We start from the raw sequence: 20,419 nt of genomic DNA on the forward strand, positions 1-20,419 counted from the left end.
TATTATTTTTGTCTCGTGCCCGTCATCAAATGATGCTGCTTCATTAGTATTTCTTAAAAATACTCTTCATTAAGCAGTTTAGAGCTGCGCTCTGTGTTTGTTCCTACGGCTAACAGCAGAAACCGAATCAGTAGACGGAGCAGAAGAGACGTGCAGACGTCAGCTGAAGAGAAAAGATGAAGATGATGATGACCTTTATGTTTATTTCATCTTATTTATTCACTATTCACACGTGCAGGAACACGTCTGTCCCAGAAGTCTTGTTGTTTTCAGGAACGTGGAGCTTTTCGTCCAGCTCTTTGTGGTTAACATCCATTTTTTGGTTACGTCATAATCACAAAAAAGTCACAGATGTGTCAAACATGTCGTCAGCATGGTCTCGTGATTGGTTCACTCGTTCCATGTGAAAGAACGAACTTTCACGTCTTTCTTGCTCGTCCCTGAAACGGTGCTCGTCTCCCTGCTCCTGGTCACACCTCATGCAGGAGGTGTGAACATTTCAGGGACAGACTAAACTGTAGGCAGCTCATGTTGTAGTCTGAGTCTGAGCTAAAGACTCCTGAAGACCAGCCTGCAGGGTAGAACTAAAGCAGCAGATTGTTTCCTGAGGCTTGGTTCACATTTCTTGCTCGTCATGTGACTGGTTGTGCTCGGTCTCTTTAATAGTGTGGATGACGACATGGCCCCGCCCCTCCCGCCGGGCGGGGCTGGACGCTGCAGCAGAGCATCCACAGCAGCATCACCTGCATCCACAGCTCCGCCGCCGCAGCAGCCACAGCTTCCAGGGCCTGAGGTGAGTGTTTGTGCTGGTTTCACTGGTTTGAAGCTGCTGTCTGAACTGGTCTGTGTTATTGTCTGTGGGATCGGTGTGTATCTGTAATGACGACGATGATGAAGATTTTTTCGCTGTTTTCACTGATTTTTGGCTGATTGAGCAGAAACATCCTGTTTATGAGCCAATCAGAGAAGCAGCGTCACGCACCGATCATTAAATCCTCCTCATCATCACTTTCTGCGCTGAATGATCATTAAGAGGAGAGAAAACTGACAACAACACAAAGAACTGTCGACCGACGTAAAAGCTCAGCAGGAGCGGAATTAAAGGGGAGGCTTTGTTTCAGGGCTCTATGGTCTGCACGTTCAGCACGTGACCGAGTGATCAAAGTATGTTTCATGAATTTATTTATTTAATGTGATTAATATTAACGAGCAGGAAGAGAAACTGATCAGAACCATTCTTTAATTCATCATCCAGAAAATATTAGAAAAGTTTCAGGTTTCACTTCACTCGTCTCTGTTTGTGGTGTTTTTACTGTCGACTTCTCTCTGATCCAGTTTGAAATGATTCCCTCATTAACCGACACCTGGGACACCTTCATCACGACACACATTTTATTCACTGAACAATCGATCTGTTATTAAAGGAAATGATTGGCAGAGGTGTTGACGATGAAAACAAACATTCTGATTGGAGGGAATAAAACGACCTCACCACAGGTTGTCTGTGTGTTCATCACTGGACACAGAAACAAATGAGAGGAGTTTAAAGAAAGATAAAACCAGACGAGCAATAAAAACTCAAACAGGTCTTAAAACTAGATTTTGACTCGGGGCCCCTCTTAAAGACCGGGGCCACAAGATGGAGGATGGAGGAGCCGAACAGTTGATGTGAATCGGGTGATGTAGACAGAAACAGTAAACCTGAGGTCTCTGGGGGTCTCTGGGGGTCTCTGGGGGCCTGAGGTCCCTGTAGCTCGTCTCAGTCCTGTATGGACCGACTGAATCGCAGCAAACTGTTCCTTTAACGAGTTTTTAAACAAGAACTGGTCTCAGTGATGTTCTGGCTGTTCTCGAAGCAGTCACTGCTCGTCCCGGTCTGGTTCCGGTCTGGTATTTTGGTGGAGCTCCAGAAACACAGCGGGCTTTCAGAGCGATGAGTCAGCTGATCTGCCGTCAGTGGACCGCTGCTCGGCTCAGACCGTCAGACTGTGCTGTCATCAATATTCTCACTGATCACTGATCTGCTCCTTAGTTTCTCAGTTAGTCGATGAGTTTCTTCTTCTGCTTCCTTCAGTTGTCGTATGAAATCTTCTCTGACTTCCTGTTTGAGCTCTGCAGTGATTCTTTATCTGTGAATAAAATCCTTCCAGTGATACAAGTCGTATTAAAGAGGACCAAAGAACAGGTGCTGGTTAAGACTGAGGTTACCAGGACTCGATGAACTAACCTGACTTCTGTTTCCCGTCAGCTTCCAACGAGCCCATCGGACGCAGATCAGGTACAGATGCATGTTTATTATTTGTCTCTCTAATCTGGTCTAAACCGGCTCTAATCTGATTGTCTGGACTCGTCTCGTCACCCACACAGAACCCTGCATGGTGGTTCTGTAGTGTTGCTGGATCTCTGGATAAAATAAGACAGCTGAACCGTCTCCTCTGGCTGCAGACCAGCTTAGAGTCAGGGATGGTGGAAACATCCTCCTGTATTCATGTGGTAACTTGTACTTGGTCAGATGGTTCTTCAGTAGATCAATATTGAAGGTGGTGGAGCTGCAGTCCTCGGTTGAAACAGCGTGGGGGTCTGTGGTGGTGTTGGTTCAGGTTCAGGTAAAGCATGACGTCTGATCCAGTTCGTCCGGGTGGAGTAACAGATTAATGCATTTTTCAGAACATTGCGCAGGTTTGACACCAACAAACTGTTCGATCTTTCAACAGCAGAAACGCAGCGTCCAGGTGATAAAATCATCGACCACCAGTGTGTTCTTGCATGCGTGTGATTGGTCAATGCAGCTCCTTGCTGAATCTCTTTTCTGTCCCAGCTTCATGCTAACATCAGCACATTAACATGCTCACAATGACAACATGCTAATGTTTAGCAGGTATAATGTTTATCGTGTTCATTGTCTTACTTTAGCATGTTAGCATGTTGACATTAGCTAATTAGCAGCTAACATAAGTCCAGCTGAGGCTGAACATCATCAGTTCTGCAGATATTTGGACGCATGAACACGCTGACCTGATGGTGGCGCTAGATGAAATCTCAGAGGATCAGTAATGTTATTCCAGTTCATCCTAAGGGGACCACGAACATCTGAACCACATTTCATATCAATCATCTGGTTTTGATTCTGATGACTTTTCTGATGTGCTGTGGATCAGGATGTTTGGAGGCGTATCCACGCGGATCCAGAAGGACCGGCAGAGGGCTGTTGGCCTTGGCTCAGTCCAGCAGGCTGTACGCTACCAGAACCAAGACTTCCAGGCCTTGAAGGAGGAATGTCTGCAGAATGGATCCTTGTTTGAGGACCCAATGTTCCCTGCAGAGCCGGCCTCCCTGGGCTTCAAGGAACTTGGATCGTTCTCAGCCAAAACCAGAGGGGTGGAATGGAAAAGACCAACGGTAAGGGGGCTAAAGCTAACAGGTTCCAGTTCATGGTGTCATGCTAACAGACTGAGTCTAAGAGTCTGAGTGTTAATCATGTGTAGGAGGGGTGGTGGTCTACATGTCTGTGCTCAGGAGTCTGTTGTCCAGCCATGATCCTGTATAATAACTGATGATAACTCAGTGAATCAAACATCAGAGGAAACATTTAGTTTCTGTGGGGTCACACAGAGACTCCTTTGTCTTCGGTCTCTCAGACCAGCTGACTCTCACACTGTCATCCACACTGCTGCAAACTCATTATTCTGAATCTGAGGCCTGTGATTGGATGAACCGGACGCTGCTTCCTGCGTGGTCCTGAACTGTACAGCCAGTCTACAGCCACGTCAGCGCCCCCATGAGGCTCCAAGTGTGATCACGGTCATATTAGCACACATGCTGTAAATGTGACATTTAGCATGTTAGCATGTTAGTGTGCAAGCAGAATTTGAGACATAAGGGGTTTTATTTCTGGTCACACTGTATGTGCAGTGAAACGCACATATATTAATTTAGCACGTTAGCTTTTTAGCTTGCTCGTTTATCTTGCCTACAGACGTCAGCATGTTACAGCCCTTTAGTCTGTTAACTTGTGTTGTGATGACAGAGGTAATCACTTCCGATCACGTTTGAGCAGGCTTTGACTGTATGCAGGTGAACAGGTGTGTGGAGATCAAGGGCAAGGAGTCTCAGAACACATCAGCTGTTGCAGGAGGATGGTTTCACTTTTATTTGTTTTTTTTAATGTATCTCCTCTCGTACAGATATCTCTTGATAGTCAAAATGTCACCTGGAGCTAAGCTAAAGCATGTTGCTAACGGAGCAGTAAACAATGAGCGGCGCACATGAAGAACAAGGATTTCCATCATTCATCATCCAGATATGAGCTGATCTGTTTACACTGAGTCTCAATTAGTCTGCTGAATTAGCTGTTGGCAGCTCCTGTTAGCAGCTTCTGTTAGCAGCTCCTGTTAGCAGCTCGTGTTAGCAGCTCCTGTTAGCAGCTCCTGTTAGCAGTGTACTCACAGATGTACAGACTGGATCACTGGATCACTGTGATACCGAGGAGAACTGAAAGCAGGTATATGAGATATTTGCTCAGACGTCATTATCAGACTCCATGAAGAAGAAGAAGTCATTTTTGACTCAAACTACGTCCGTCTGTCTCTCAGTGTTGCAGCTCCACCTGCTGACCAACTACTTGAGCTAACTTCCTCTTGTTTTCTGCTGTGGCCTGATGCAACGTGATATAACAGATGGGTGTTTCTGATTGGCCGTTTCAGGAGCTGACAGAAAACCCTCAGTTCATCGTGGGCGGGGCCACCAGGACGGACATCTGTCAGGGAGCGCTCGGTGAGTCCCCTCAGCTGGTCACGTGACTTCACACACAGTCTGTGGTCAAAAGGGAACTTCCCTGACGACAGTTGCTAAGAGACCAGCTGACTGTATGAGTCAGAGAGTAAACAGAGAATTCCACACATCAACAGAGTCAACAGACTAATTCAAAAGTGTGTGTGTGACAGAGTGTGTGTGTGTGTGTGTGTGTGTGTTTGTCCTATGACAACTATGTCACATCTGAGACATGCAGTGCTGCTGCTGCAGCGCCTGCAGACGTCGTGCAGCAGTCTGTAAACAGTCACACAGTTTGATGAGTCAGACGTCGTGTTGATGGTGTCAAACAACATGATCAGAAACATGAAGAACAGCTGTTCTCTGAAAGGCCTCGTTTGACCTGGACGATCATCATCAGATCAATAAACGGTGGGAATAAACTGTGAGTCCTGCGGTTTGATCACGGCCTCCTGCTGATCCAGGATCAGCTGCGGAGCTACAGGAAATGTCAGGTCCTGCCTGTTTCCTGTTTTAGTTTGAAGTTCTTACCTCTCCGCTTGTTTCAGCCACTTCACTTCCTGTCTCTGTGATGGTTGACTGGTTCCATTGGTCCCTCGTTCGTCTTGGCTCCGTTGTGTCTTTTAGTCTGTGTGTGTCCCTCACTCCCAGCCGGTTCATCTCTCTTCCTTGCCTGACCCTGGAAAGGCGTTCCAGGGTTTTCCAGGGTTTTCCAGGGTTTTCCAGGGTTTTCCAGGGTTTTCAGACCTCTGTTTATTCTGGACCTGATGTAATAGTTGGTTCCAAACACAGCCTCTGTGTTTGTACGACAGACCAGAGATCCCAGCTGTGTGTGTGTGTGTGCGCGTGTGTGTTTGTGTGTGTTTGTGTGTGTGTGTGTGTGTGTGTGTGTGTGTGTCACAGAACAAAGGCGGACAGTCTGGCTGATCTCCAACCAGCTGGGTGGAGTGGAATGTGTTGACATTCTTCTTCCTGGTTAAAACCTGGCACTTACCCACAATGCCGCTGTCCCTGTGTGGTGTGTTGTGACAGCAGCAGCTAACGTAGCCTGCAGTTAGTTGGTTAGTTATTAAACTAACGACCAGCTGCTGTGCAGTTTTTCATCATTGATTACTGTGATGACTGATTTGGTTTGGGCTCAGACTCTGGATCAGTTACATCCAGAGGTCCTTTTGGGTCCGTCTATCTCCTGGTGGGATCCTGCCCCGGAGGCTGTGTGAAGCCGGTCGATCGTGTCTTAGACCCGACCGCTGGTTCTCTGAGCTCTGTTTCACTGAACCAGCTGTGTGAGCAGCTTTATCTCTTCCATCTTCTTCTCTAACTTTGTTGGGTGAGGCCTGCTGACATTATCATAATGAAATTCTTGCAGTGGGGGGGTCGGGTCCGTCCGTCCTGCAGCACCACGTGTTGGTGCGAGCGTAGTTCTTAATGAGGGCGTCGTCTCAGTGGAGCATTGTGGTGCCATAGTGATTAAATTCTAATGAATAAATCCAACAAAATAAAACATCAAGTCTGAGAGTAGAATCAAAGGCTGTGACAGATTTTTGATTACATTTGAATAAATGTTATATCTCATGAATGTTATAGGCTGAATTTATAGACTTTAATCAAACATGAGAAAGGATTGAGCTTTGTGCTCACTTTTAAAACAGCATTCAAAAAATGTGTTTTTTTTAAACAATATATTTATTGAAGTTTTGTGCAGATATATCAAAGTTACACACAGATTTAAACAAACAAATAAACCGACATTAGCTACATTCAAAATCAGCATTTAATCCATGAGGTGAAAGAAAGAAAAATAAAGTGCAGCTCCTGATCGTGGTCCTGTACTGGGAGGAGTTATGTTGTCCCAGTTTCGCTCAGCAAGTTAGACAAATCTTTGTTCTTAATATACCAAATATAACCCCCACACACTTTCTGAAACATTTTATCTTTTAACGTATACGTTATTTTTTCCAGTGGTAAACATAAAGACATTTCTTTGAACCACTGCCCGATGCTGCTTCCAGGTCAGAGCTGTCACTCTCTTAGCTTGTAATGTTTCTATATTTATGAAGAGCTTTGGCAGCTATCTGTGTTCAAACCTGTAGGATATGAGCCCAGAAGAAATAATTTAGGGTCCATATCGAACTCTATTGATAAAATATCCTGTATTACGGCTCTTACCTCTTCCCAAATTCATTTACTTTTGTACAGGACCACAGACGGTGAAACAACGAGCCCTTATCTCCTCCATCTGTTGCATAAATCAGGCATCTGCAAGAAAATGTGTTTTTAAGAAACGATGTTTGAACAGATTATTAAAAAATGTTAAAATGATACAGATAATTATTAATGTTAAGACTTTTTATCTCTCGTTATCGTGCATAAACAGACGAACACGGTTGTCAGCAGGTCCACAGACTTTTGTCCAGTTAGTGTAGATGAAGCTTTATCCAGCCTGGTCTGTTTCATGACATAGAAAGGTCTTACCAGGAGCACCTGAAGGCAGCGCGCAGCCCATCAGTCCTGACCTCGTACTGATCGACTTATTGATCGGTAAATGGACGTCTGATGGACGGAAATTCCATTAGCCAGAAGCATTAGCAGCTTTTAATGTGAAAGCAGCTGATGTTGTTGATGTTAGCATTTAGCCTAGCATTAGTGCGTCCCCACAGACCATCAGAGTGTCTGTTCAGGGTAATGGAGTCAGTCTGCACATTAACAAGCTGCTGCAACACAAACGTTTCCTGTAAACATGTCAGAGGACCAAGTCTGATCCTCCAATCAGAGCCATGATCCCCATCGCCTCATGATGTCAGCTGTGACATCATGATAGAGAGATGATGGTTCATCCAATCAGCTGACAAGTTGTTGTTTTTTGAAAGTGCTCGCCCTTTTTCAAACAGTTTCCATGAACAACTTCCCAGATTTCTGTCCCGCAAACATCTGGCGTGTCCGGTTAGTAAAGTGAGAAGGACTCTATGGACCGAGGAGGCTTTACGATGTGGACTGCGCCCTCTGACCTTGGAGCTGAACCTTGGGGTGAAGGTTCTCTCTATCACCTGTGCTTGTGTTCCAGGTGACTGCTGGCTCCTCGCTGCTATTGGCTCTCTGACTCTGAACGAACGGCTGCTGCATCGCGTGGTTCCTCACGGTCAGAGCTTCAACCATGAATACGCCGGCATCTTCCACTTCCAGGTAAGACTCCACCTGCTCAGAGACCACATCGGCCCACCTGTTCAAGATGCGTTCAAGTGGAACTCAAGAAGTTCAGTTTTTGCCACTAGAGGGCACTAAAGAGTTGGCTCACTGTCACAGTTTCTTCTTCTGCCTCTCTGGTCTGTAGTTCTGGCAGTTTGGTGAGTGGTTAGACGTGGTGATTGATGACCGTCTGCCGGTTAAAGACGGAGAGCTGATGTTCGTCCACTCGGCTGAAGGCAGCGAGTTCTGGAGTGCCCTGCTGGAGAAGGCCTACGCCAAGTAAGACCATCCATCCACTGACATGCTGAGGAAACAGCTCGGCTTTAAACCCTGAGACTCCCTCTGAGCTCTGACCCTTCACAGATCAGTGAAAGAGAAATCAGGAGGTTTAGTAGCTCTGATACCTACCAGATTAAACTTGAACTGAATTCAAGGGTTTCAGAAACCACATGACTTTCTCATGAAGCTCTGAATGTTTCCTGGATTTTTGGTGTGCATTTATTGTGTGTTTACTGTGTTTTTGAGGTTAAACGGCTCGTATGAGGCGTTGTCCGGCGGCAGCACCACTGAAGGTTTCGAGGACTTTACAGGCGGCGTGTCGGAGATGTACGAGCTGAAGAAAGCTCCTCGAGATCTTTATCGTATCATCAGCAAAGCTCTGGAGAGAGGATCCCTGCTGGGCTGCTCTATAGATGTCAGTCTCACACACACACACAGTTGTGTTTCAGTTTGGAGACCCAAACCATAACCAAACCGTTATTTGTCTAACCCTGACCCTGAAGCCCTGAAATGTTTTCCTCAAGTAAAATTGCAGAAGTTGCATCACGTTAGCTGTAGCTGCTCAGCGTGTTGGATGAACAGTCTGCTTCGTCCGCAGATCACCAGCGCCTTCGACATGGAGGCGGTGACCTTCAAGAAGCTGGTCAAAGGCCACGCCTACTCTGTAACTGGACTAAGACAGGTGAGCTCAGCTGAAGTGAAGACTAACTGCCTCAGGATCCAGTCCTGGTGTTGGCTCCTGGATGTTTGTCATTATCTCTGCAGGTGGAGTACCGCGGCCGTCAGGAGCGGCTGATCCGGATCAGAAACCCCTGGGGTCAAGTGGAGTGGACCGGAGCCTGGAGCGACAAGTCAGTGCTTCACTTTGACACTTTTTTAAACAGACCGTCGGTCTTTGGTAGTCCTGGTCACAGACGTCAGGAGGGTGAAGCTGTGAATAACCTGAGGTGTGTTGGTGTGTCAGTTCTTCAGAGTGGAGCTCCATCGACTCCGCAGAGAAAGACGAGCTGCTCTGCAAGATGGAGGACGGGGAGTTCTGGTAGGTTTCGACCATGAATCTGAATCTGAGACTTGACTGCAGGACGAGGGTGATTAAACATCTGTCTGTTGTCTGTCTGTTGTCTGTCCGTCAGGATGTCTTTCCAGGAGTTTCTGCGTCAGTTCTCCAGACTGGAGATCTGTAATCTGACCCCAGATGCTCTCAGTGAGGACTCCACCAGCTTTTGGAACACTACGATGTTTGTGGGTGGATGGAGGAGAGGAAGCACTGCTGGGGGTTGCAGGAACCATCCCAGTGAGGCCGGGGGGATGGGGGACGGGGGACGGGGGGACGCACTGACCATGTTCATCATTTTTGTGTTCCAGTGAATGAGTCCACGTCATGTGGAACCAAAGTTTTGCCCAGAAGCTTTTAGTGGACAGAGAGGCGATTCAGTACCGATAATGAGATCAATAAAGTCATGGACAAGAAATGCAGTTTAAGTGCAGTAACGAGTAGTTAGCAGTAATAAGCCCATTGATTGATATCAAAGTAGTAAAGATGTATCAATTAAAGCCACGAGAAAACATTTGGAATTGATCTCACCTTTATTTTACTGGAAGGTTTCTGCTTTCGACCTTCACCTGAACCCAGCTGGAGTCTGATGTGCACACCCTCCACCTGATGACTACATACCCCATGATGCTTTGACTCTTACTGCCTCCCTGCAGACACCTTCTGGATCAACCCTCAGTATAAGATCTCCCTGCTGGAGGAGGACGATGACCCCGAGGACGACGAGGCCGCCTGCAGCTTCCTGGTGGCTCTGATGCAGAAGGACCGCCGCCGCTACCGTCGCCAAGGCCAGGACATGCACACCATCGGCTTTGCCATCTATGAGGTCAGAGGTCAAAGACGTGTAATGTTGTTATGTAAGCAGTAATCGTAGTACTGACAACCTGTAGCAATAAGAAACTCCTTACACTGCAAAAAGTGAAGGAAGAGGAACCACCTGAAATCAGTATGAGTCTGTTTCTTCTCTGACAGGATGTCTTCTACCAGGCAGCTTCATGTCCACTTGTTTCAAGCTTGATTATCTTCGTAAGATACTGAGATTTTATTTCTGGAGTAGCTTCGTGCTTAAAACTTCTAGAATTTCCAGAATTATAAAGTGTTTGATCGACGAGTAAAAAACGGCTTCAAGGTCAACGTTTGTTTGTATCGGGACAAAATGAAATGTCAGGTTAGGATAACTTCCTGTTCGACTGGCAGATCATGTAGCTTCTTTTAAGTCCTTCAGTTCCTTTTTCCTTTAAATAGATAAACGATGCCCCCTGAAATAATGTTACCTAAACATATATTTACACAAATTATCAAGACGATTACCCAACGAGACGTGCCCCCTCCCAAATTAACCTTTGATCTTCACTGTGTCCTCATTTTACACTGTAGTGTTGGTCTGTATGCCAACAGAGTCCACACAGACACACACACACACTGAAGCTTTGCGTAGCTTTGTCAGAAGCTAGCAGGTTAGCTAATTTGCATGGCTGTAATAAACAGAGTAGAAGAACCGGAACGTCTTATAGTTATCTGTTACTATAAATGATCATTATTATTGAAATAAACACCCCAGCATCACCAAAACTACCCCAAACAACTTAGCAACCACCTAACAACACCCTAGCAACCACCCTGAACACATGCAGCTGCTGAGTAGCCTCCTGCTGATGGTTGTTCATCAGTGATCTGTGATGATCTCATGTAACTGAAACTGAGTGTCTTCTGTGTGTTGTCTCATCCACAGATACCTGAGCAGGTGAGTCACTCTGCATTCTGCTTTGGAACAAATTAAACTTCCATCAGATCAAAGTGTTGACTTTAACGTTTAGCTCGTAGCGGCTAATGCCTGCGTCCGTCTGTCCGGCAGTACCGAGGCTGTCCAAGCGTCCACATGAAGAAGGATTTCTTCCTGCGTCACTCCTCGTGTGCTCGCTCGGAGACCTTCATCAACCTGCGAGAGGTGAGCGCCAGGCTCCGCCTCCCGCCGGGCGAGTACCTGATCGTCCCGTCGACCTTCGAACCCTCCAAGGAGGCGGACTTTGTCCTGCGAGTGTTCACTGAGAAGCAGTCTGAGACCGAGTGAGTCCGTCTGATCCACAACAAGCCAAACATTTATTTTAGTTATTTATTGTCTGGAAAATAATTAAAGTCTATAAAAGTCAAACGTGTGACGTCATGTGACTCTGTGTGAATCTCTGCAGTGAGATGGACGATGACGTGGTGGCAACCTTCGATGAAGAGGTACAAAGATTCTTCACCTCAGACTCACAGCGAATAAAAGAAATTAATTAATAGATTACATTAAATCAGATTCATTTAATTTGATTAAAAGAACTTCCTGTCAGGAATCATCAGCTCAACAAACTTATTTCAGCTCAGATTTCTCCTCATTAATGAATTTATTAATATTTCTTCTCTGCAGGAGGAAATCTCAGAGAGTGACGTCGATGATTCCTTCAGGTCCATGTTCGCTCAGCTGTCCGGAGACGTGAGTTCAGGGATGAATCCAGAAAATAAAACCTTTGACTTCGACCGTTTCAGGGCTGCATGTTTCCTCCGCGAACATGTCGAACAGCTGTCACTCATTCAGCTTCAGCCAATAGTTAAAACTCTTCAGCTGCAGCTTGAATGAAGTTCATTCCTTCAAACTGAAGCTGCAGGTTAGCATCCAGGCTAACTGCAGCGCGTCTGTGTGTGTCTTCTCTCATCAGGACATGGAGATCTCAGTACGAGAGCTCAGGACCATCCTCAACCGAGTCGTGTCCAAACGTACGTCTTCATGCTTCTGTTTCTTTATTTAATTAATATAGATCATAAAAAGTCTTTTCTGACTGTCATGTGGAGTTCATCCTCTGAGGAGCATGAACATGATGTCAGACCTGCCTGTAGAAGAAGACTTTAAACGTTATCCTCAGTCAAGAGCAGCGCACCAACACCATCAAATCAAATGCACAAATTTCTGACATCGATGTCCCGACAGCGGCGCACGCTGCTGCTCATGAAGACATCGTGGAGGTTTGCAGCAGATCTGAGGATCTGTTTTTGTAGCTTGTTCTATTCCAGCACTTCATTTGTCCAGCTCATGTTCAGAAAAGCCTCCTCAAGCTTCCTGAAGCTCCTCCCAGACGTTAGCTTGACGGACACTTCATACAAACCACACAAAGAGCTCAAACAGCTCACCGGGTTGAGATCCGGGGGCAGGACTCGTATTACAGGAGACCAGCTGATTGTCTGTCAGCCAGTTTTACATCACATGGAGCAACGCTTCAGGTCCATGTCTGCTGGAGGATGAAACTGGCTGGTGATGATGAGAAAGAAAGAAAAGAAAGAAAAGCTAAAGAAAGCTCTTTGTTTCTAAACCACCTGCTGGCAGTCACAATCATTAGCAATAGGTGCTAATAGTGTTTAGCGGTTAATGTTTAACCAAAAGGACACATAAAGTACTTGAATAAAGACAAAAGCAGACGATTCTGGTCGAATATGAAAAGAATCTGAAACACAATTAGTCAATAAAATCGACTCACAGTGTAACAGGACTTCTTCCTCTGTGGTTGTTTACAGACAGAGATCTGCAGACCGATGGTTTCAGCATGGAGTCCTGCCGAGCCATGGTTAGCCTCATGGATGTATCCTGACTCTGCTGGTTCTGCTGCTGTCTGCAGGTTCTGCTGCTGTCTGCTGGTTCTGCTGCTGTCTGCAGGTTCTGCTGCTGTCTGCTGGTTTTGTTGGTGACTGCTGTTTATTTTTGTTGGAGTCCAGCAGGAAGTAAAAAAGTAAAAAGGCCAGACAGAAACCGAAGGCTGCTGGTAGGAAATTTCGGTCGGTATCGAACTGACCGATCATCGATTGATCATGATCATTTATTAATGGCTAATGGGCTAAAACGTGAAGAACACTTGATGAAAAATGAATTCTGGGTCCAAACTGATCCAGCAGCTCTAGATCTCTTTGAGCAGACTTCCTGTTGAAGAGAGGAAACTAACTGACCTGTAACTTTGTTAACATGTGAGCGATAACTGCTGCGAGAGCGAACTGTTGACTTCTGTTTGTAGTAAAAGTTTTTATCATCTTCTTCACAAAAGTGTTGACTTTGACTCGCACTCAGAAAGACGGCAGCGCTCGCCTCGGTCTGCTGGAGTTTCAGGTTCTCTGGAACAAGATCAGGAAGTGGCTGGTGAGTTCTCCATCATTCCTCCATCTAATGTGTCCAGAGGTGTGTTGTGTAGTTTTATCGTTCACAGAGAGCAGCTGAGAGCAGCATCACTTCAGAACGGTCGGATCTGATCACTGATGCTCTGCTGACTGAAAAGGAAAACCCCTGCAGCTCATTAATGGACATGTTACAATAGCATGTAATGTGCCGCTGTCCATATACTTTTGTCCACATAGTCTAAAATCCTGCTCACACCAGGAAGCGTCACAGTAAATCTGATCAGCATGTCTTTGTGAAATATTTGGTTCTGGAGTCTTGGTGACGTAAGGAGTAAGGCTAGTTAGAGCTAACGGATAGCACGCTAGCCAAACGGCAACATGCTAACACTTGTCAGTGATAATATCCCCCGAACTGAAGTCCACCTGATATTTTGTTCACGATTTCATTCAATAAAAAATGATTATAGAACAAAAGAAAAACTGCTAGAAAACATGTGGACGTAAAAACTGAAGGACAGGTTAACTACGACCCCCGAGCTGCGTAACGAACAAACCAAACAGAATATTACAGCTTTACTTTTTGTTGGTGAGCCGCCGAGGCTCATGGGTACTGTAGTATTTGAGGTGTAAATAACAAACTGAAGCAAAAGGTTCATCTGAACGACTCTGGTGTAAAACTAGCTAAAATATTGTCGTAGAAAAAACACATTGCTATTTAATAGCAAAGAGGCTAACAGCTAAAAACAGCTAACATTAGTCACCAAACAACAAAAAGAAACTGGGACAAAACATCATGATGAGGTGAGAAGAACTGTACAGCCTTCATCTAAAATAACAAAGGTGACATTAAGTGATGAAACCATGAGCTACAACAGGATCATTAACAGTATTTAATTATCTAACTGTGTGTTTGTATCATCACTATAATTAAATTTAATCAAGTTACCAGCTTTGCTAGCCTGTAACAGGTAGTTTGTGTACTGTTGCAGCAGTATTTTATGTACTGTTACAGAAGTATTTTGTGTACTGTTACAGCAGTATTTTATGTACTGTTACAGCAGCATTGTGTGTACTGTTACAGCAGTATTTTGTGTACTGTTACAGAGTATCTTTCGTTCTTCATCGTCCATTAAAAATGTTCGGAGGGTGTGAACTGCGTCCTAAGTTAGAAATTAGGTTCATTCTCGGCTGCGTCAGGTGTTCAGGACATAAACCTGTAGGCTGGTGACATCATCCAGGTGTGTTTGTGCTCCATTAGGACCTCTGCTGAGAACAGCTGACATCCTGCTGAGTCAGCAGTTCCTTGTGCTGGATTTTTTTTTCTGTGTGTTTTTCTGAATGTTGAAGCTGAGTCTCGTTTGGCCTCTGCAGGGGATCTTCAGAGAGTTTGATCTGGATAAATCGGGATGTATGAGCTCATACGAGTTGCGCCTGGCGTTGGAAAATGGCGGTAAATCTAACTGATCCTAACGAGTCAGCTTTAATGATCCGCTCAGTTTTGTTGAACTGATCTGTGTCTGCTGTCCTCAGGCTTCAAACTGAACAACAAGTTGTATCAGATGCTGGTGGCTCGATACGCCGACAACGAGATCATCGACTTCGACAACTTCACCTGCTGTCTGGTCAAACTGGAGGCCATGTTCAGTACGTCTCCCCCCCCCCCCCCCCCCCCCCCCCCCCCCCCCCCGAGTGAAGGAGTTTCACTGGACACTTTCATGCGGTCTGAAAACTTTCTCCTCTTGTGTTTTTCTCAGAGACCTTTCACGAGCTGGACCGAGACGGGACAGGAAGTGTCGAGATAAACATCATCGAGGTATCGCATGTTAACCAGACGCTGCTGTGTCTCAAATAACGACCAATGAGAACACTGCTGGATTATTGATTCATTAAAGATGAGATTTGTTATATTATATTTATATTATATGTGCTCCTTTACCTCAAAGAGCTCTTTTTATTTTAGGAGAAAACTTCTTTTTTCCTTTTTGACCTAAAAACGTTGCCTTTGCTCTTTACGTCGCCGGGTTTGTCTTCTTCTGGGGGGGGGGCAGATGAAGACATGTGCTGGTTGTTGTGGGCTGTGGTAGATTGGGGCTGCGGTAGATCGGGGGCTGTGGTAGATTGGGGCTGCGGTAGATCGGGGGCTGTGGTAGATCGGGGGCTGTGGTAGATCGGGGGCTGTGGTGGATCGGGGGCTGTGGTAGATCGGGGGCTGTGGTAGATCTGGGGCTGTGGTAGATCGTGGGCTGTGGTAGATCGGGGGCTGTGGTAGATCTGGGGCTGTGGTAGATCGGTGGCTGTGGTAGATTGGGGCTGTGGTAGATCGGGGGCTGTGGTAGATCGGTGGCTGTGGTAGATTGGGGCTGTGGTAGATCGGGGGCTGTGGTAGATCGGTGGCTGTGGTAGATTGGGGCTGTGGTAGATCGGTGGCTGTGGTAGATCGGGGGCTGTGGTAGATCGGGGGCTGTGGTAGATCGGGGGCTGTGGTAGATCGGTGGCTGTGGTAGATTGGGGCTGTGGTAGATCGTGGGCTGTGGTAGATCGGTGGCTGTGGTAGATCGGGGGCTGTGGTAGATCGGGGGCTGTGGTAGATCGGTGGCGGTGGTAGATCGGGGGCTGTGGTAGATCGGTGGCTGTGGTAGATTGGGGCTGTGGTAGATCGTGGGCTGTGGTAGATCGGTGGCGGTGGTAGATCGGGGGCTGTGGTGGATCGGGGGCTGTGGTGGATCGGGGGCTGTGGTAGATCGGGGGCTGTGGTAGATCGGGGGCTGTGGTGGATCGGGGGCTGGAGGAGGCGGTGCCGTCAGACAGGAGGCCTGACTGACCTTATGCAAGACTTTTACTTTAGTTAAAGAAGTAATACCACAGTGTAGAAATACTGTGTTAGTAAGTAAAAGTCCTGCATTTTAAATGTTAATCAAGTAAAAGTACAAAAGTATTAGCATAAAAATACTGAAAGTACTAAAAGTAAAAGTATTAATGATGCAAAAATGCTTCATTTCAGATTTCTGTAATGAAATGATTGGATTCTGATTTCTGTGTTCATCATGGAGCTCATTTTAATGACTTCAGTTACTGCTGGGTGGTTTCATCTGTTTATACTGTATACTGTATACTGTATACTGTATAATACTTCAGCATTTAATGTTAATCTGAGCAGTAAAAGTATAAAGAAGAAGAAAATTCTTTTAAGTAAATGTACTGAGTAACTGTCCAGACTGACCTTTGGATGACTCCAGACTGATAATTACTGTGAGCAGTAAAAGTATTTGTACTTTTAATAAACTCTGAGTGCGTTCTTATCCGTGTTCTTCCTCCTCCTCCTCTTCCTCAGTGGCTGTATGTGACCATGTGTGGCTGAAGAAGAAGCTGATGAAGAGGAAGAAGAACTTCAGTCAAAGTGCCTCCAACAGGAAGAACAGGAAACCAAACGACCAACCTGACTTACACTGCAGCTGTATCACACTGAGTACTGCAGTACAGTACTACTGCAGTACTACTGCAGTACAGTACTACTGCAGTACTGCAGTACGACCACTGTGCTGTACTGCCTTTATCAAAGTCTTCCCTCGTCAGTGTGGAGGATCACTGCTGCCAGAAACATACAGACGACCACAAACTGTCTGTCAGTTTTTGGTCTGAAGCTTCTGTTCAAACGTCCTCAGAGGTGAATCATCATCATCATCATCATCATCGTCAGTGTTTGTGATGAGACGCTCGTCAGAGTTTTAGTCTTTTCAGCTGTTTGTGTTCACGATGCAGCGAGTGAACACCCTGAGGTCAGCCTGAATGCTGACGATGCTTCAGTCATTTATATTATTCGATGTTTTAGGGCTCGTGAAAGAAAAAAGGGTTCAGAAGTTGAACGTTAGCCTGAATGCTAACTTTCATGTGTTTTTCCTGACCAGCTGAAAAGTGAAACCCCATTTCATGTCAAATAAAACAACAGTAACATAGAACTCCATATGTTTGTTTCTGCAGGCTGGCTAAAAAACTACACAAACAATAATAATTAGAATGAGTGAATTTGAGTCACTGTGCTGAGCTTTTAATGTGAAAAGGAGCGACAGGAAATCACACATGAATTAGCATCAGAGCTGCGAGCGGCGGGGATGACAGGAAGAGAGGATCCTGGCAGCGGTGAGCTTCCTCACTGTGACCTGCAGACTCAGTGTGACACCCTGCAGTGGAAGCACACATACTTATAATACTACATCATTACTACACTGCTACATATTTACTATAGTACTGCATCCTTACTGCAGCAGTACATCACAGTTTTACAGTACTGAAGCCAAATGCACTGAAATCTCTCCTGCGACTTTATGTATGCACTGACTGCCTTCAGCCCGCTGCAGATAGGGGGCGCTACGACTCAAACGTTATGACCTCTGCTTCATGTATCTATTTATCTATTTATTAGAAAGACTGAGCTGCTGTCTGTCGCCTCCCTCTATCTGGACCGAAGGAGTGTTCCAGCCTGTGAGTCAGAGCTCTGGGTGTGTTTCCCTCAGGCTGACGGACAGTGAAGGCCTCAGCAGGTGGAGGCGTTCAGGTCCAGCTCAGTTAAACGAACACAGATCCTGATGGAAACATCAGCTTTACGATTTCACGTATTAAAGGAAACAGAACAAGTCCCGTGTTTGATTCCTGTGTTTCTCTGCACCTGTGTCACATGACTCACACCGACTCACCTGTTTATACTGATCAGAGGTCAGCGCTGGTATGTAGTTTCTCAGAGGAAAACTTTGGTCATGATTCAGACTAGTAGGACTAAAGAGCTGCAGAAGACAGTGAAGATGTTTGCAGTTCAGACGCTGAGAACATCTGACAGCTGTAACTTACTACTTCCTGTCTCTAAATACATGTGACAGGAAGTTACACTGATGTTGTCTCTGCTGTCTCTCTAATCCGCTTTGCTTTTCTTTTTGTTTTCATTTTTGGCCACTTTACTATTAATTAATCAACATTTACAGAAAGTCTGTATGGCTGCAGTCTGTTCACTAATGAGTAATAATGATAGAAATAATCTTAGAAATGATCTTAAATATTATTTCATCGTATTTTTTTCATCTGACTTTATTTCATAATGACACTTTTGTTAATGTAACAATAACACTTGAAGCTCTTTAGCCTGCCTGAACATTTAGTTAAAGAGTTAAAGAGGAATATTTAAAGGGTCAGTCCAAATGTTTCAGGAAGGCAAAAATAAAACGACAATGAGTTAAAACTGTGAGGAATACATTTAATTTTGAGAACAAGTCAAAGATGACAGAAATGTGAAGGATCATGAGTATTTCTACTTTCAGCAACAGGTGTGAGTCCAGAACAGCTGAGTCCAGATGTAAACTTCACATTTCTGAAGAGTTTTTGGTTCGAGTGAACTTAAAGGACTGAATCAAACACATCAGTCAACAAACTGAACACAGCAGCACAGCTCCTCCGCTCCACTCTTCTTCATGAGGGACACAAACAGAGATGTTCAGGGTCACTCCTCCAGTCTGAGTCCTGAAGCTGCCAGACTCCCTTTAGAAAACCTGTGATTTAACTGCAGGTAGTCTCCCCGCTCAGTCCTAGTTCTGGTTCTCCCGTCCTTCCTTTCCCTCCAGCGGGCCGAGCAGAACGGCCTGGGCCTCCAACAGCGTGGTGTCGGTGCTGGCTCCCAGGAAGCGGGCGGTAAGCTCCAGGTCCTGTAGCCGCAGACGGACCCTGCTGCCCCGCCGCAGCTTCTCTCCGTCGGCCGGCCGCTGGCACACGCAGTGGAACTTCCCGCCGAAGTCGATGTACAGGTCGTCCTGGACCACATGGAAGATCGTCCCCACCACCACCTTGTCTTTGGCCGGTCCCATCTGGATCAGCGGGGACCGGCGGAGCAGCGAAGCGAAGTCATTCTCTTGGACGGAGGAGGAGTCGCTGCTGCCGGCCGCGGCGCTCTCCGCCTCCCGCCGGAGCTCCGACTGCAGGTCGAAGGCGGCCGCAAAGCCGGATCTGGGTCTGTCCGCGGCGGGCTGTTCGCTGCCAGAGGAACCGCTGGAGTCTGAGCTGAAGGAGTTTGTGATGAGCCTGGAGGAGGTGAACCGAATTCCACACCTGAGGCTGGAAACAACCTTACACAAGGCCGCCATGTTGTCCCACAATGCACAGCGAGGAACACTTCCTCTATTGGCCTCCTGTAGAGAGACACGCTCACAGCGACACCTGGCGGCTGCAGGTGCAACGTCACTTCTTCGTTCGCCGACAAAGAGTCTTTGAGCCTTCTGAAACGAGTCTTATAAACGGTTTATACGTTGTGACTAATGAGTTGATCAATGGTAAATTAATCAAGCTTTATAGATCAGTTATAACCCGTCAGTAAAACGACTAAACGACGACTAACTTAAAACTTAAACTTAACTAAAAATCCCTTTGTCTGGATTTCGTGTCTGCAGTCAGACATGTCAGGAAATCATTTGTGAACAGAGGTAAATGTTCATAAGTTGTTAATAAATTAACTTTGGTTCAGATGCCCTGCAGCTCTTTTTCAGAGGGTCAGAGGTCAAACAGTCCAGCTGGAGGAGGATAAACAAAAGCTGGGTATGAGAAAGTGGTACAAATATAAAACATTTATCAGGGATGAATGTGCAATTCAACTGCGCAATTTGTGCAGTATTATAGTTTTTAACCGTTTTTGGATATTTTATTCCTCTGTGCAATAGTATTAACACTTTTTCAATACATATTTTCTATATTTTTTTTCTTTTATATAGTCAAAAATGTAATTTTGCTTGTATAATATGTACATATATAGTCTACTTTTTTATTTTGTATTTCGCTTTTTTTATTTTCTCTATCTCTGTTGTTGTTTTTCTTTCCAACTGCTATTACATGTTGCTGTAATGGCCAAATTTATCTTATCCTAAACCAGTGGGGTTTTCTTTTTCTTTTTTTAGATTAATTAGATTAGATTAATTTTCAGTTATGTGAAACATAATCAGTAACTATTTGATAATTTAT

General features: G+C 45.5%; 2 protein-coding genes across 2 annotated transcripts; one reads left to right on the plus strand and one right to left on the minus strand.

Annotated features, from left to right (window-relative positions):
• Positions 1 to 756: 756 nt before the first annotated feature.
• Positions 757 to 17,052, plus strand: LOC121604205 (calpain-1 catalytic subunit-like). The gene is made up of 23 exons (XM_041933657.1): positions 757 to 793; positions 2,249 to 2,278; positions 3,159 to 3,399; positions 4,704 to 4,773; positions 7,835 to 7,953; positions 8,102 to 8,235; positions 8,482 to 8,650; positions 8,834 to 8,917; positions 9,001 to 9,086; positions 9,200 to 9,274; positions 9,369 to 9,529; positions 9,946 to 10,115; positions 11,022 to 11,033; positions 11,145 to 11,356; positions 11,479 to 11,518; positions 11,700 to 11,765; positions 11,989 to 12,046; positions 12,839 to 12,903; positions 13,383 to 13,451; positions 14,801 to 14,879; positions 14,960 to 15,073; positions 15,184 to 15,242; positions 16,761 to 17,052. Exons 3-23 carry the CDS (start codon positions 3,160 to 3,162, stop codon positions 16,785 to 16,787), a joined length of 2,109 nt encoding a protein of 702 aa, XP_041789591.1. The 5' UTR covers positions 757 to 793; positions 2,249 to 2,278; position 3,159; the 3' UTR covers positions 16,788 to 17,052.
• Positions 17,053 to 18,513: 1,461 nt separating this feature from the next.
• On the minus strand, positions 18,514 to 19,551 carry mrps28 (mitochondrial ribosomal protein S28). The gene has a single exon (XM_041934082.1). The coding sequence runs from the start codon at positions 19,549 to 19,551 to the stop codon at positions 19,000 to 19,002; it is 552 nt and encodes a 183-aa protein (XP_041790016.1). The 3' UTR covers positions 18,514 to 18,999.
• Positions 19,552 to 20,419: the final 868 nt, after the last annotated feature.

Source organism: Chelmon rostratus, chromosome 3, assembly GCF_017976325.1.
Source record: "Chelmon rostratus isolate fCheRos1 chromosome 3, fCheRos1.pri, whole genome shotgun sequence".
Lineage (NCBI taxonomy): Eukaryota > Metazoa > Chordata > Actinopteri > Chaetodontiformes > Chaetodontidae > Chelmon > Chelmon rostratus.

Excerpts from the sequence above, each read along its gene's own strand:
- mrps28 (XM_041934082.1), bottom strand. The coding sequence starts at position 19,551 with ATGGCGGCCTTGTGTAAGGTTGTTTCCAGCCTCAGGTGTGGAATTCGG.
- LOC121604205 (XM_041933657.1), top strand. The coding sequence starts at position 3,160 with ATGTTTGGAGGCGTATCCACGCGGATCCAGAAGGACCGGCAGAGGGCT. Across the intron at positions 8,236-8,481 it reads CTGGAGAAGGCCTACGCCAA|GTTAAACGGCTCGTATGAGG; the intron begins GTAAGACCATCC and ends TGTGTTTTTGAG. Across the intron at positions 12,047-12,838 it reads CAACCGAGTCGTGTCCAAAC|ACAGAGATCTGCAGACCGAT; the intron begins GTACGTCTTCAT and ends GGTTGTTTACAG.